Raw genomic sequence first — 14,976 nt, 5'->3', positions numbered from 1 at the left:
TTAACTACGTACAGTAATGAAAAACAAAAAATGAGGGGAGGTGAATGAAGAACATATTACATTTCACTGATGTTACTTTGAGTGGTTACTGCAATAAACCTAACTTTCGAAATTTTAGTAACCACCTTACAGTCAATAATCTATCCTACTTAACGAAATTTTTTGAGCCACAATAATAGCTTCCAGTAATGAATGAACCATGAAACTCTCCTTACATATTCCTAAACAGATATAATGTGCAAATCACTTAAAAAAAACAGGTATAGATATTATTTACTTTTGAATATAGTAACTTCACTGTACTATAAAATACGAGTTCCCAAACTTTTCAGCTTGAGGACCTTCAAGACCTTGACTGAGGACCACCACCTAATGATTTAATAAAAGTTTTAAATAATAACCATTTTATAAATAATAAATGAGGTACCTTACTTTCATTACAATTTGATCTCTGAAAAAAATCTCAAGCATAGAAAATATTGTGTACTAATATATCTATTGCAATGAATAACATTTTTGGTGAAAATATTGCACTATCCAGTGTCAGAGAAGTTTAATAGAACATTTCAAGGGCCCCTGTTTGAGGAACCTCTGATTTAAAATATCTGGTCTTTTTATTACCTCACACCCCAAATGAATTCACTTTTACTTTTCAAAATATTACTCATTAATGGGTCAAGACAAAGTAACTTAAAACCACAATTAGATGTATTTTAAACTAAGGAAAGCAGAAGCCATTACTACAATAAAAAGAACAGAATAATATGGAAAGTACAGAATTCTCATAAAAAATTGCTCTCACTTATTCTGCTCCACTGGCTTTGCGATCTAATGTATGGAATATAACTAAAAGAGGATCACTGAATTTCGTACATTATTCTTTCTTACTATTTCAAGTGGACCAGTTATTAATAAGATATTGAAAATATTTCAGTTGCACTGTGATATCCGCACATAAAAGCATCATTGGAAATGTTGTTTAGTTAAATCTAAACAACAAAAGTTCAAGTTCTAACAAAAGTTGGGCAATGTACTTACATCCAGCTGGTACTCCACATCTGATCCATCTAAAAGCCTCACTCTGGCAATGACTGTGTTTCTACTTTTTGTTGGCGACATTCTTATAGAGGCTGTATTAGAGTCGGCAGGGCCATTCTCTTGAATCCCACTTCCACCACTTGGAGTATAAGGTTTTTGGTTTCCTTGTTCTCCTTTATCTTCTGCCATCACCACCAGGGCTTTCACCTACCTTAAAAGAAAAAAAGCATGAAAAAGAAAATTAATGTGACAAGCAATATCCTTAAGCTAGTATCATGCCAAAAAGAAAAAGTAAATAATATATGTATTCATAATGAAAATATTCAGCACTTTACAATGCAGTCTTTACATTCCAAATAGACTGTTAAATATATATATTTTTTTTTTCAGAATGCAAGAAAAAACAATCTACAAATACTAAGAGAAGAAATGAATACAATTATATATATGGGTGCAATGAAAGGGGATGGCCTGGGGGGGGCTTGAGCCATCTCATTTCCCATAAACTATATACAAGGAAAAGTAATTTAGTTACTCACCCAGCTCTAATCTAAATTAAAATATAAGAATGAGAAATACATTATTTTTTTGTTATTTGTCAGAACCATTATAATGTACATGGAAGACATCAACTATATCATTTAGAAACTATATCAGTTTGAAAGTGAGCTCCCTCCTTAAAAAAATCTTGGCTGCATGCTTGATTATACGCTCCAGTTAAAAATAAAAAAAAAAAAGACTTAAAAACAGGAGGATTGTATTTTTTAATGATTAACATTTCACCTACAGTATAAAACTTTTACAAGTAAGAACTTTAACAAAACAGCTTAAGTTGAAAATCCTGAGTGTACAATAAAGAAACTGTAAATTAGTATACTAACTTTACAGAGAAATTTTGGAAAAATTAAGTTGCTACATTAACACTTGGCAACCAATGGCAAACACTCCAGGACAAAGACATGTATCATTCTACTGAAGATTGAATAAAAACTTTACATAAACATAAGAATTATTATACTTGTTGGCACATACAGTTCACACACAGAAAAAAGAGACAACAAAAAAAATCAATATGTATAGTACCAAGTCTCGGCAAACTGTTGTAAATAGTATTGAAGTACAGATAATGGATTTCTTATAATCAAACTGTTATAATCAAGCTATTAGTGTAAAAACACATTTTTATTTGATAGAAAGCTTTTAATATTCTACCTTTTGTTTTGGGGGGGAGAGGATAACATAAGGTAAAAATGTTTGTTCAATGTCACCAGAGGAAAAAAAAATATGCATTTGACCCAACCACACAAACACTCATGCAAGGGTAGTCAGGCATTGAAATGACTGCTATGGTTCATTAGTCAAGGAGTTATTAATGTAATATACTATTCTTTGCATAGCGGGGATGTTATTAAATTGTATTTGGGAATCCACACTACAGTGTACATGTGAATAACCAAATGGTATGAAAAGAAAACTAGTGATTTCATTCTAAGGCATATCCTTAAACACTGAATAACTTATAGTACATGTATGAAACACTATGCCTCAAACATGTACACTGTTGTAAGCTGCCGTTTTATAACACAAAGTTTTCAGTGATCTGTAACAAGTTAGAGTATACCTAGATGTTGCACAAGGATGGTTAATGTGTTTATATATACCTTTTGAAGTCTTTCAAGTAGCAGATAACCTTAAAACTTTTAATACATGCAAGATGATAATGTAAACACACTTGAATAGAGAAACCGTAAAACCAGGCTTTAAATCATATGCCATTTACTGTCCTACTTTCTGTTTAGGACACAGATGGTCCACTACATTTAAACCTTACTAGAGATACCGCAATAACACTAATAATTTGGTACATTAAGTTTGAAATGTTGAGAAAACCTATGTTAGTTCTTGTTTGTGTAGAATAACCTAACATACCTTTTATGGCTTTATTTACTTATGTATACAAAATTTGTGCTATCCTTTCCAAAATGTACCTATTTCAAAACTGTGTAATTTACCATTCTAAATTACAGTGCAATGAATAGATAGAACGTTAAATAAAAAAAAACATGGTCAAAATTAACATCAAACATTAATTCTAAAAAACACAAATTACAATAACATGAAAAATGTTTTCACTCAACTTCATTAATGTTCTCTAGACACCAATGATATGACACACAAAAGATCCTCTTTCTGAAATTCCATTTGAGAAAAGATACTGAAACCAAACTGCAGCAAGCCACAGGGTTAAAATATAAAAGCAATATGTCCAGATTTGTAGACTTGGCTAACAGCACTATACCAAGTACTTTCTAATTTGTATTGTACCAACAGTTTGATAAAAATGTCAAAATGTAAGCTGTTAATTTAAGCCTAGGTTAGAATTCTAAATTGAAATGATTGTAGGTGTATTTAAATTTCAGAAGAAAAGCTGAATGCTACTAAACCTTGCTAATAGGACCTCTTAATTGAAATTATTTTTTGTAATTACCTGACAAAAATGAAGCAAGTCTGAGTAACGATGAGTTTACAGTTGGGCTAAAAATTTCAGAGTTTTGCATATAACATACCATGTACACAACAAAGAACGTTTGGCCCTTCAAAGCTGTTTCTGCACACCCACCCTCAATAAAACTAAAAATTTATACCTAACCATTTACTTATCAGGAAATTATTAATTCCCCTCTTAAAACTTCTGTCAAGTGCTGGCTTTCACTACTACTGACAGCACCCTTATTTCATAAGTCAACTACCCTGTTAAAGAAATAAAATTGTCTTAATCATAGCCCTAACCTGTGTTTTCAAAATATTAAATGTATTCTCTCATCCTATTGCCTTCAGAATACAGTAAAAAGAAATCATGTTTTTATTCTATCAATCCCTCAGATAATCTTATAAACTTGAATAATGTCATTGGAATTTTCCTAGTAACCCTCTTGTCAACTCTTTTAAAAAACATTTATCTTAAATAAGGAGACAAAAACTGTATGCAGTATTCCAAGTGAGGCCTAAATAGTAATTTGTTTAGAAAGAATTATCTCCTTTGAATTGTACCCAATATGTTGATAAATAAACCCTAAAATAATCTTAACATTATTACTAGCAGCATAGATACTTCAATTTTTGAGTGACTTATCCACCAGTATTCCAATCTTATCATATGAAATTTTGAATGCTGGTAAAAATATCCAAAAATGATATCTGAAGTTTTTAAAAATCTTGACTAATTCTCATCGAAAACACAGAATTTCATAAATAAAGTTATGAAGTAACTTTATGTTATAAAGTTCATACTTGTTAGCTTAAGAGTACCTAACTTTTGTTTTGAAAACACACTGTACATACATTGTAGCTACCCTTTGTTGCTGGTACAGTTCCCAAGCCAAAACACGAGTGTTTTTACACACATTTAGTAACTATAAATATCTATTATGTTAGGTGGTGGTATAATTAAATGACAATTATAAATTACAAAGGATTATGACTTAACCACCACTAATTTCTTATAACGTCTTCTGTCTTGTCTACTGTAACAGTGATTCTCAAATACTACTACTACACCAGTGTCAAACATATATAATTATCACATTCACATCCAGCTACAGCCTTCCCCCCCTAATATTCAAAGTACATATCGTTCATTGTGACTCGTACATGTACAACGTAAATTATCAAGGAATGGAATGCAAAACAATGAAGCCACAAAAAAAAAGAAAAATTTACTATTTAATCGTTACAATTATTTTGTATAATTTTCTTGTACACTTGTATGTGATGAATTCTCAATGAGACAAGCACACCCTACAGTACATGTACTTTTTCCAGTTAATTTAATTAATCTAACACTGGTGTCTGTGGGGGCCCCAAGCTAAAGGGCCAGACAAAAGTCCAATCCAGTGATGTCAAGTTAATTGTTTATTCTATATACAAAGCAAAAAATATTTATAGGTTTATTTTAATGTATATACATTTTCCATTGATGATAAAGTTATAACAATAGATGGCCCTGTACATACCCAGATTGTATATATACATACACCTTGGTTCAAGTGTATCACTGAAATTGGATGACTCGCACCATGCAGTAAAACTTCTAAAACTGTATACACAAGCTCTTTATGGAAATGTTCCTTTTCAGCACTAGAATAATATTAACAGTTTTAAAAAAAAGTATGTACCTTTCAGAGACTAACATTTTTTTTAAGATGTTTAACAAAATCTCCTACATTTTACTATCAGTATTTAATTGTATCATTTAATGATAACATTCAATTATTCATACTAAAAGTTTTGATTCCTATTCATTTTGATGTTGCAGCATGGTTAAAATGTATCAACAATTTGGAAATGTGAAACAATTACTAATTTTCAAAGTGGTTTTCGATACCACAGAATTACATTCCCAGTTAATGTCATTAAAGTGTTCAAAAAAAATGATACTTTTGTGCTTTTAATAACTTATCTTGTTATACGATAATTGTAGAAAAACTGTTAAGGACTAGTGACACACATATATAGTACTTGTGTACATAAATACCGTTTATATTTGCACTAAATAAGTTTTAAAAATTTAACACCTTTCATGAAGCAATCTTCCTTCACCAGTGATTTATAAGCTCATATAGTTCCTCTGTGTGTATTTCAATATTCTCAAGTTTGCCTGTAGTTGTAGTTTTCTGACAAAAACTGTTATAATTTGGATCACTGGCTGATATATAAGCACTGTAACACAGAATAGTTTCTACATGTATCCAGCTTGGTGTCAGTGGCATGTGTTATTAAATGTTCTGTTGTTCTTATAACTACATGATATATATGTATGTTGTTCAAATACAAATTTTTCTAGTGTATAAACCATGTTTGTTAGCTAATATTTCTAAGTACTGTCTATATTGCAAACTTTTTTTTTAGATAATTATATTAGTTCTTGGCCTTTTTTTTCATTACAGTAATAACAATATATAACACTTACATGTTCCCATCTTTTGTTTATAAAATTGGTGGAGCATGACCAAAACCTAATTAGTTCCAAACATACACGATACATATCTTTGGTCCTAATTTGAAAAAACTTGAGATATCACATTCACAAGAATTTGCTTCAGATAGAGATGAATGAAGTGCATTTTACAATCCCTCCCCCAAATCCACTAGCAGCAGGAGCAATCATATTATTAATATTAGGTCTTAAATGATAGTCCTATTTTTTTAGATTTCTCTCTTTTTTAAAGTAAAAGATTTCAATTTTAAAATTCAAATATAAGGTTTATGTATGATTACTTTTAATAATAAGACCTTTTTATCGTTATTTTAAGTCTGGTGTTTTTGATATATACATCAAACATGTAAGATTTTGTTCATTACATTCTTTTTGTTATTAGACTTGTTGCTGCTATTTTTTGTATGTCCTTGAATAATGGGCAGGTGCCAGAGAATTGGAAATTAGCTAATGTTAATCTTCTTTTCAAGATAAATGATAAACATTGTCCCAGTAATTATAGGCCTATCATTCTTGCATCATTGGTGGGAAATATTTTTGAAAGTCTGATAAAAGATACCTTGCAAAGCCATTTAATTAAGTATAAAATGTTGTTCATTAGTCAACATGGTTTTAGTAAGGGAAAATCTTGACTTAATAATCTTCTGACATTCTTTGAAGAAGGAAGGTAAGGGTGTGGATTTAGTTATCTGGATTTTCAGAAAACATTTGAAAAGGTACCTCACAAAAGGCTTGTTAAAAAATTATCTCAATCACAGTGATGAAAAAGTTGGTTCACTGGAGAGAAAAATAGTTGAATGAAAGAAAGTGTTATTATAAATGGAGTTTAGTGAAACTGGATAATGTCACAATGGAGTAACTCAGGGCTCAGTGTTAAGGCCTTTGTACTTTTTAACTTAAATCAAGGACATAGATGAATGGATGTCAAATAAACTTAAACTTGTTGATGATATTAAGATCTGCTGCTGGTTGTGATGAGTCTAGTAAATAAATGGCAATTGGCTTTTAATTATAATAAATGGAAAGTAATACATGTGGGGTATCATAATTTGAATAATAAGTATAATTTTGAAAGGAATAACATTCTGTTAAGGAAGAAATGGATCTAGGTTTATCGGTTTATTAGTCTTTTAAGCCATCAAAGCAGTATGCTGTTGATAGTGGTAAAGCATATAGTATTTTAGGTTGTATCTATAGAAATATTGAATACAAGTCTAAAGAGGTTATAATTTTATTTTACAGGACACTTGTTAGGCTAAGTTTAGTGTGTGTTCAGTCTTGGGCTCATTATCTTAGGAAGGACATTGAAATTTTGGAATGGGTTCAGAGGAGGGCGACAAGAATGATACCCGAGATGGAAAAGACTGTAATATGAGAACAGATTAAGATCTTTGAAATTGACTTCCCTTGAAAAAGAAAAGTTAGAAGGAATCTGACTGAGGTGTTTAACTTTACAAATACCAGCTCAGTCAGTTTCACCAACTCTGTGATCATCATATAACTATAAAACTATACATACTATAACTCTGAATGTACTAAGTGTACCAACATGAAATTTGGCTTTTATGAGATATTAAAAGTGTACTGCATACAAAAAAATAAGATTTTTTTTTTAATAAAGTATTTTTATCAATGATTAGTCAGTGAAGTTATGAATCCATTAATTAGTCAGTTTGGGTGAAAGGTAATTTTCATGATAAGAATAAAAAAAAAAATACTTTCATCTTACTGTTTCATATTTCATTTACACAACCTCTTAAACCTTCAAAATGAAAAATAAGATTTAAAGTAAATTTTTTACCTTACATCTTATTTTTCTCTACCCAAAAATAACTGTAGGAAAATCATCAATATACAGTGAAATGAAAAGTTGAAAAATGTTAAATGAAATCAATAAAACTTTTAATTTGTTCTTTATTAAATGCATCATTTGTTGCCAGATCTTCAATTTCAGTCTTGTTTTATTTTAATTTTATCAATACCTTTTTTTCTATACTGATTGCAAATGTTAACACAGAATCTGAATTATTTATCCTGACATTCTCAGCTTCTAATATTTTCAAATCTGCTTTCTTTTAATTTTATCATTTTATTACAGTATTTTGGTGTGAAAAGCAGCAAATCAAACAGAAAAGCTTAGGGTAAATAAATATTCATCGTTGAGCAAAAAAACTACACAATGGGCTATATATGCTATGCCCATAACTGGTATTGATACCCAGTATTTAGCATTTTAAGGGTACATAAATGATCAGGCTACATTATGTGACAAACACATATCATGAGTTCCTTCCTTACCAACTGATCCTGTGAAAGTTTTTACATTTTTGTTGTCTAACATAAAAATTCTCTAATTTTTAAATTTTAGTTACTTTTGTTAAAAGTTTTAAAAAAAAAGACTTTTACACTCCAGATAAATAAAAAAATATATTTTCATTTAACGAATAATTTTAATATCAAACAGTTGTGTATATTAACCCTGATGAGCCACAAAGGTGAAACATTAGTTGAAATAAAAATATATTCTTTTATATTTATCTGGACTGTAAAGGTCATTTTTTTCTAAAATTTTATTTGTAAAAATATATAATAAGGAAAGACACACGAAAGTAAGAAATTTAGCACTTTCTCTAGGTGTGAGGCCATTTGTACTTAAGACGTCATGTTTCAATAACAGTACTTTTTTCTTCCTAAATTATTTGTCCAAAAAATAATTCATGTAACTTTCAAATATGCATTTTATAACACCAAAAATACATTAAGTATTAGAATAGAATGTCCCAAAACTACTATAATCTCTCCTGCTTTCTATAAATATGTTAAAATAACTCCGTTACTGCCCAGACCAATGACTGTACTTAACACACGTCAAGTTCTTCTAACAAACTACTGCCTTTGTCTGCCAAAAGATTCCTGTACATTAAATTATGCTTTTTCTTTTGGCTATTGGACAAGTAGGTGTAAATATAGGTGTTTCTCTGATGGGTTTGACAAATTAATTGGTATATCAGCAAATGAAGAAGGTAGATTCATATTTTATATTCTTCCTTGTCATTATGTAGATTATGTTTCTAATTGGTTGGGCACTACAGAAGTTGTATTGTTAAAGTTATAAAATATAAATTGGAGAGACCACATGGCAGAGATGTCACAGAAGAATAAAGATTAAGAATATTTTATATATTTCCTTTTGAAACTAAGAAATCAAAACTTAGATAATATCAACATTCAAATCACAAACTTCGTTTTGATTCCAAGTTTAATAACATACATTGATAATAAAGTAGTTTACTTATTTTCAATGTAACTCTGTAAAAAGTCAGTTACACTGAAAAAACAGGTATGCACAAAATTAAGATTGTCAAGGAAATTGATGGTGTCATTGTATCATCAACTTTTTTTTTCAACAGTGAGAATGGTAAGACCAGGAGATACAAGTATAAAATTTGGCAGGTTAAGAGTCATCTTCAATGAAGTTATATTTTTCTAAAAGGGTAGTTGTCCTTTTGAATGGGTTGCTTTCACAGGTAATGGATGTAATACATGTAAGGGAGTTTAGAGAAGTCTTGATAGATATTTCAATATTAAGGACTGGCTCTGAGTTTGTTTTTAATGTTTGATTCAGTAGATAGGATGGTCTAGATGAACCCAAAGATCCTCTGTTGTCCTTAAATTTGAAATTAACATTTTTCCTTTTTCATTACTAGTACCAGAGCTGGCCCTTAAAGGGGTACAGTGGGTGCTAGGCACCTAGACCCCTGATTGAAGGGTGCCCCAAATCTTAATCAAATGGGGCTGTGTTTAGTTTATTTCACTTGTCATTAACTCTCTCAACACAGGCTCAGTCAATCTGATCAAGGACACGGCCTCTTTATACTCGTTTAAAGTCTATACTTTTGATACCACTAACTTTTAATATAGTATGTATATTTTCACAAAATTTGGCAGACTTTAAGTAAACATTACAAGTCTTTCACATTCAAAAATCATATTTTTTAGTATCATAGATAATAAATTAACTCAGAATAATGTTTACAGTAGTTGCTCTGTTCTTATCATCAATTTCAGTTCTTTAAGATTCACAAACTAGTTTTAGTATGGTAAGTATTATATTTCAACAGTATTTCTATATTATTTGTTAAACCTAGTTTCAACAAGTTTTTTTTCTTTTGACTATGAATGTCCTGATTAATACAATTAAGATTAATCCATAAAATTTCATTTGCTGCTATTAAATTTTAGGATGTGTTACTAGATATGATTTTTCTCTAAAGTATTATCTAAAACTTTTTCTAGACAAGTTAAACTTTTTCAATCTGATTGCTTCTGATCTTAATATACATCTATAACTGGTTTCACCTACTTCATTTTTAAATAAGGTTTTTGTTATATGGAGTATAACAAATCCATGTTAACCAATTTATTGTCACGTAGTACCTATAGTAGTAAACATTTTCTATCACAATAAAAAATATTTTGATGGTTTTGTTTTATAAATTATACAACTAATGTTTCCTTAAGTTTAAGATTTCATACTAAAATATTTCACTCACATGTATAGCGTTCTATGTCTGCAAGGCTATTTAATGTTTTCTTAGTAGGGTATCAAAAACAAATCAACACAGAAAGCCCACGTGTCAATGCAACCCTTACCCCAGAGTAATTTTTCTCAATCTTGCAATTATACTTATATTTCTTCAAAGAGAAACCCTGACACACAAGACACATGTTGAGCTATTACAATTCACAAGCATTACCATTTTTATATTCATACACCCACTACCACCTACACTTACAACTAAATGAACATTTCCTTCATATAACAACTGTTCCAGTATACCCAACAAGATGTTTCTGAATGTGACTGCTGTGATAAAATACTAGCTCCCAAGCTGTCACTACAATCAGAAACTAAATATTTCTTAAATTATAAAACAAAGTCTAATATTTCCTTTTTTTTTCATTTCAATAATTTAAAATATATATTAAATATAAGTATATTAGTTTTATCATAATTATAGTATGTCTTCCAAACCTAAAGTTATTAAGCACTTAGATACACTTTTCATGTGATCTAAGTGGTCAAATGACATACTGAAGGAACTTAAAAAGTAGTAGTAATTAGAAAAATACATACCTGGTAATGAAGAGCTTAAAGAAGCAATGCTATAAATGGGGGCATGGGCTACCCTTCCCTCTGTCTTGAGCTATACTACACAAACCACTCATTCATTGGAAAGGTTTCTATACTATGCATGACATTAAACACCACTTTCATTTGACATTGGCTTCAAAAATACTTTGATACTGACCTTCTTGCTTAGTTGAGCCCTCAACCATGGCACATGATGGTAAAATTGAAACGACTGCCAAATTCATACAATTCACCCGATTGCTTATCAATTTAAACTTCATCTTTGATGGATTCACCCAAAATCTATTGTAGGCTTCTTCTTAAGCAAAACAAAAACTGTGTTTAACCAGATGGACTGACCCCATATATTTCTAAATTTACTATTATTACATCTGTCTACACAAAATGTCACTGAAAGCATTAGAAATATTTCTAACAGTGACTAAATAATATTGGATGTATTTATTAGTTTTTAATTACAAGATCCCATGGTGAACTTTATGAGAAATACATTCACTGGCGAAGTGTAATTATTATGGTCAAACAAGAATCTCAATTTGATATAATAAATATTAAAAATTTCCTATTATTTTAAAGATCTTCTTTTAGTTTTATATATAACACATTATTTAAGGGTAACAAGGGTCCTATTGGTCCATCTAGGTTATCCCATCCACTAAGCTAAACTATATAAAAACTAAATGCCAGCTCTTATCAGTCTGATATTTATCAAGCCTTCCATTACATTAAATACATCTACAACATCTGAAGGCATCCCATTACAAAGACTAATCACACTCTTTCAAAGAAAACTGTCTTAGCTGAAGATGACTTCTACCCTGCCCCAAATTGTCCCCCCTAATTGTACCATTCTCACCAACGAGTACAAAAAATGATAATACATCAACATAAACAACATAATTACTTCTCTTAACAATCTTAGGCACCTCAATCAAATACCCACTAACTCTTCTTTTTCAAGAGAAAACAATTTCAAAGATCCTAAGATATCCCCTATATGACAACCTTTCTATCGCAGGTATCGTCACAGTAGCCCTCCTCTGAATCCTTTCCAACAATTGAATATCCTTCCTAAGATAAGAAGCTCAAGACTGAACACAATACTCCAAATTGGCTTTAACAGTGAAATTATAATCTCTAGATACTTGTATTCAATATTTCTGAAGATGGAACCTAAAATCCTGTTTATCTGGCACAAACAACAACACACTCTTTGATGGCTTATGAGACTGATCAACCAGAACACCAAGATCCTTTCCTCTTTCTTTCTCATTGTTACGGTTATTCCCATCAAAATTACATTTATAGTTCAAATTATGATACCCCACATCCATTATCTTATATGTAGTATAATCATATGCAATCTGTCATTTGTTAGCCTTATCTAAATCCTTTTCTAAAACAGCAGCAACATTTTCCAACTAACAAACAACCAAGACCTTAATATCATAAGCAAATTCAAGTAATTTACTGGTCATTCTTTCATCTGTGTCATTAATTGAAGATAAGGTACAAATATTTATCTCTTGAGGTACCTCAATTGTGACATTAATCTAGTTTGACTAAACTCCATTTACAACAAACCTCTACTTTATTACAACCAGCCACTTTTCTATCTAAATGAATACTGTTAAAAATCTTCATCAGTAAAAACTGAAGGAAAAGTAGAATTTATTAACCCAGCCATTTCACAATCAGATATGAGCCTTCTTTTATCATCCCTTGAAGGCCCTACTGACTCCCATCCTAACATTTTGTTTATTTTTAATGTATTTAAAGAAATCCTTACTGTTAATTTTAATTATTTTTTTTATATACCCTATTTGATTTTTCCTAATTATAATAACTTTCATACCTTTATTGTCTCACAAATTATAACTTTTATTTCTGAAGGATAACATTGAGTGGCCCATTTGATCCATTTATATTTCCCTATTTTCCACTCAACTGTAATTATAAGCAAAATATAGAAACCCATATTTTACGTCTATTTCTTATCTGAATAATAATCATACAATCTCCTCTTAACTGCTTCAGTGTTGCAGCTTTTACACAAATTAATACAAACTATCCTCTCCATATAAAGAAATGTAGCAATTTCTTAACTGGAATATGCCCAGTTCCTTATCTTAAACTTTTGTCCCCTAGTCTTACTGCCTGTACACATAAATACATATTGTATGTTGCCAAAACTACTAATTTACTGAAAATATTTTATTGCCAAAATATCAGAATGATAAAAGCCATGAAATAACCTGAGACTACTTAAAATAATATATTGCTTTTAGCTCCCCAATTTAAGCCAGCTTACTTAACTGCCGTGTTAGCCATTGTACCACTGCAAATGCTTAAACAGAGATGGATTTTTTTTTAATTGTACAATATAGAATGAATTCATGTAAATGACTAAATACTTTCTAGACAGAAGTAACATTTTGCACGTCTAACAAACAGCATTCTCTGAAACTATAAAATTAGCAACAATGCAGTTTATAAAGGCTAAACCTAGAGACTAAAGTCTGAAGAGTAAATTAATAGTATGTCTACTTTCACTTTAAATGTAAATTCTCTTTTACATGAATTTATCTAGGATTATCTTCTAAACGTAAAAGTAATATTTCAGGTGCTCAGAAAGACGATACAACATGATTAGTCATTTAACGACAAACTTCAAAATCGAGGCTTACAATAATTTACCTTTTTTATATGCAGTGGGAAACTAATTGATTAATTAGTTGGCTTTACTTTAATTTAGTAATATTACTCTCACAGCATTACTATATTATTCGTTTACTAATAATACTGGTATTAGTATTAGAAATGTACTAGTACTAGTTCCACTCCCACCGAGTTTTGAATTCGAGTTTTACTCTTAGGCCTATTGTATAACTATTTAGGTTATTAGTTATTTTACATTGTGGTGGAAAAATAAAGATAAAACTGCTTTCTTAGTTATTACGCTTACTTCGAATGAATATCATTTCTATAAACATACTTACAGAAATTCGTAGTCCCAACTGTTTACGGCGTGAAACGAAAACACTAAATGAAAGTAAAACTAACTCGTTAGTGTCAATATAGGTCTAATGTTATCGTTCAAGCGTTTAGGGCTATGTGTAGGCTTTAAAGCATTGCAAGTGTGTTCGATAGAGATCCCCGAATACTAGCTACTCAAAACGCTGTAGCTACGCACCAGGTATAACAGCTAAATTTGCGCTGTGTGTATTTAGACAATCAGCGTCGGAACTCGACACGAGAGTAAAGAGTCCACCGGGTAGAGAAATAGAATAATCTTCTAACGTCATCTGAAGGGCGTAGCCGCCGACATAAAACAAAAACAATGTGGTTTTATTATTCTAAAAATTACAAGCTGTACAATCACTATATTTGTATATTTTATTATTAATGCTACTTTATTAAATTTTCAAGTTTTGTAGCATATTTTACGAAAGAAAGTATATATTAGAATTATAATAATGGCTGGAGACGGCTTGAATGGGTAATGAAGAAAAACTTTAATATAAGTTTAACATAACAGCAAATGTACAACGTTTCGACAAGGTTTTGTCATCATCAGGTACTGATTATTACCCATTATTAGTCTCAAAGTGGGTTCCTCGTCATCGAATATTAGAATTATATTGTTCTCCCGACTGAATTTTCAGTTTTGAAACGATTCTGGCAAATTTTAAAAGTTTAAAGAGTATAAAATTAAAAACAGCCACAAAACTTCAGTAAGTGTGCTAGATTTACTAAACGTTACCGTTTCGCTTTAGTTTCTTCGGGA

General features: G+C 30.4%; 1 protein-coding gene across 3 annotated transcripts in view; it reads right to left on the bottom strand.

The window, feature by feature from the left end:
* Positions 1 to 14,307, bottom strand: part of LOC106472370 (protein 4.1-like) — a 60,179-nt gene extending 45,872 nt beyond the window's left edge. For 2 of the 3 annotated variants that reach the window (XM_013933008.2, XM_013933009.2), the window contains exons 1-2: positions 14,189 to 14,307; positions 1,039 to 1,249 (exon numbers count right to left, since the gene is read on the bottom strand). In XM_013933008.2, coding sequence (XP_013788462.1) covers positions 1,039 to 1,227 — 189 coding nt within the window. In that variant the 5' untranslated portion in view covers positions 1,228 to 1,249; positions 14,189 to 14,307. Of the gene's footprint in view, positions 1 to 1,038; positions 1,250 to 5,051; positions 5,176 to 14,188 lie in introns of all 3 variants that reach the window. The other variant, XM_022400954.1, reaches the window with a different exon arrangement.
* Between the last annotated feature and the right edge of the window lie 669 nt (positions 14,308 to 14,976).

Source organism: Limulus polyphemus, unplaced genomic scaffold, assembly GCF_000517525.1.
Source record: "Limulus polyphemus unplaced genomic scaffold, Limulus_polyphemus-2.1.2 Scaffold5276, whole genome shotgun sequence".
Lineage (NCBI taxonomy): Eukaryota > Metazoa > Arthropoda > Merostomata > Xiphosura > Limulidae > Limulus > Limulus polyphemus.
The sequence above is the reverse complement of the archived record's forward strand: the minus strand, read 5'-3'. Positions and strand labels throughout refer to the sequence as shown.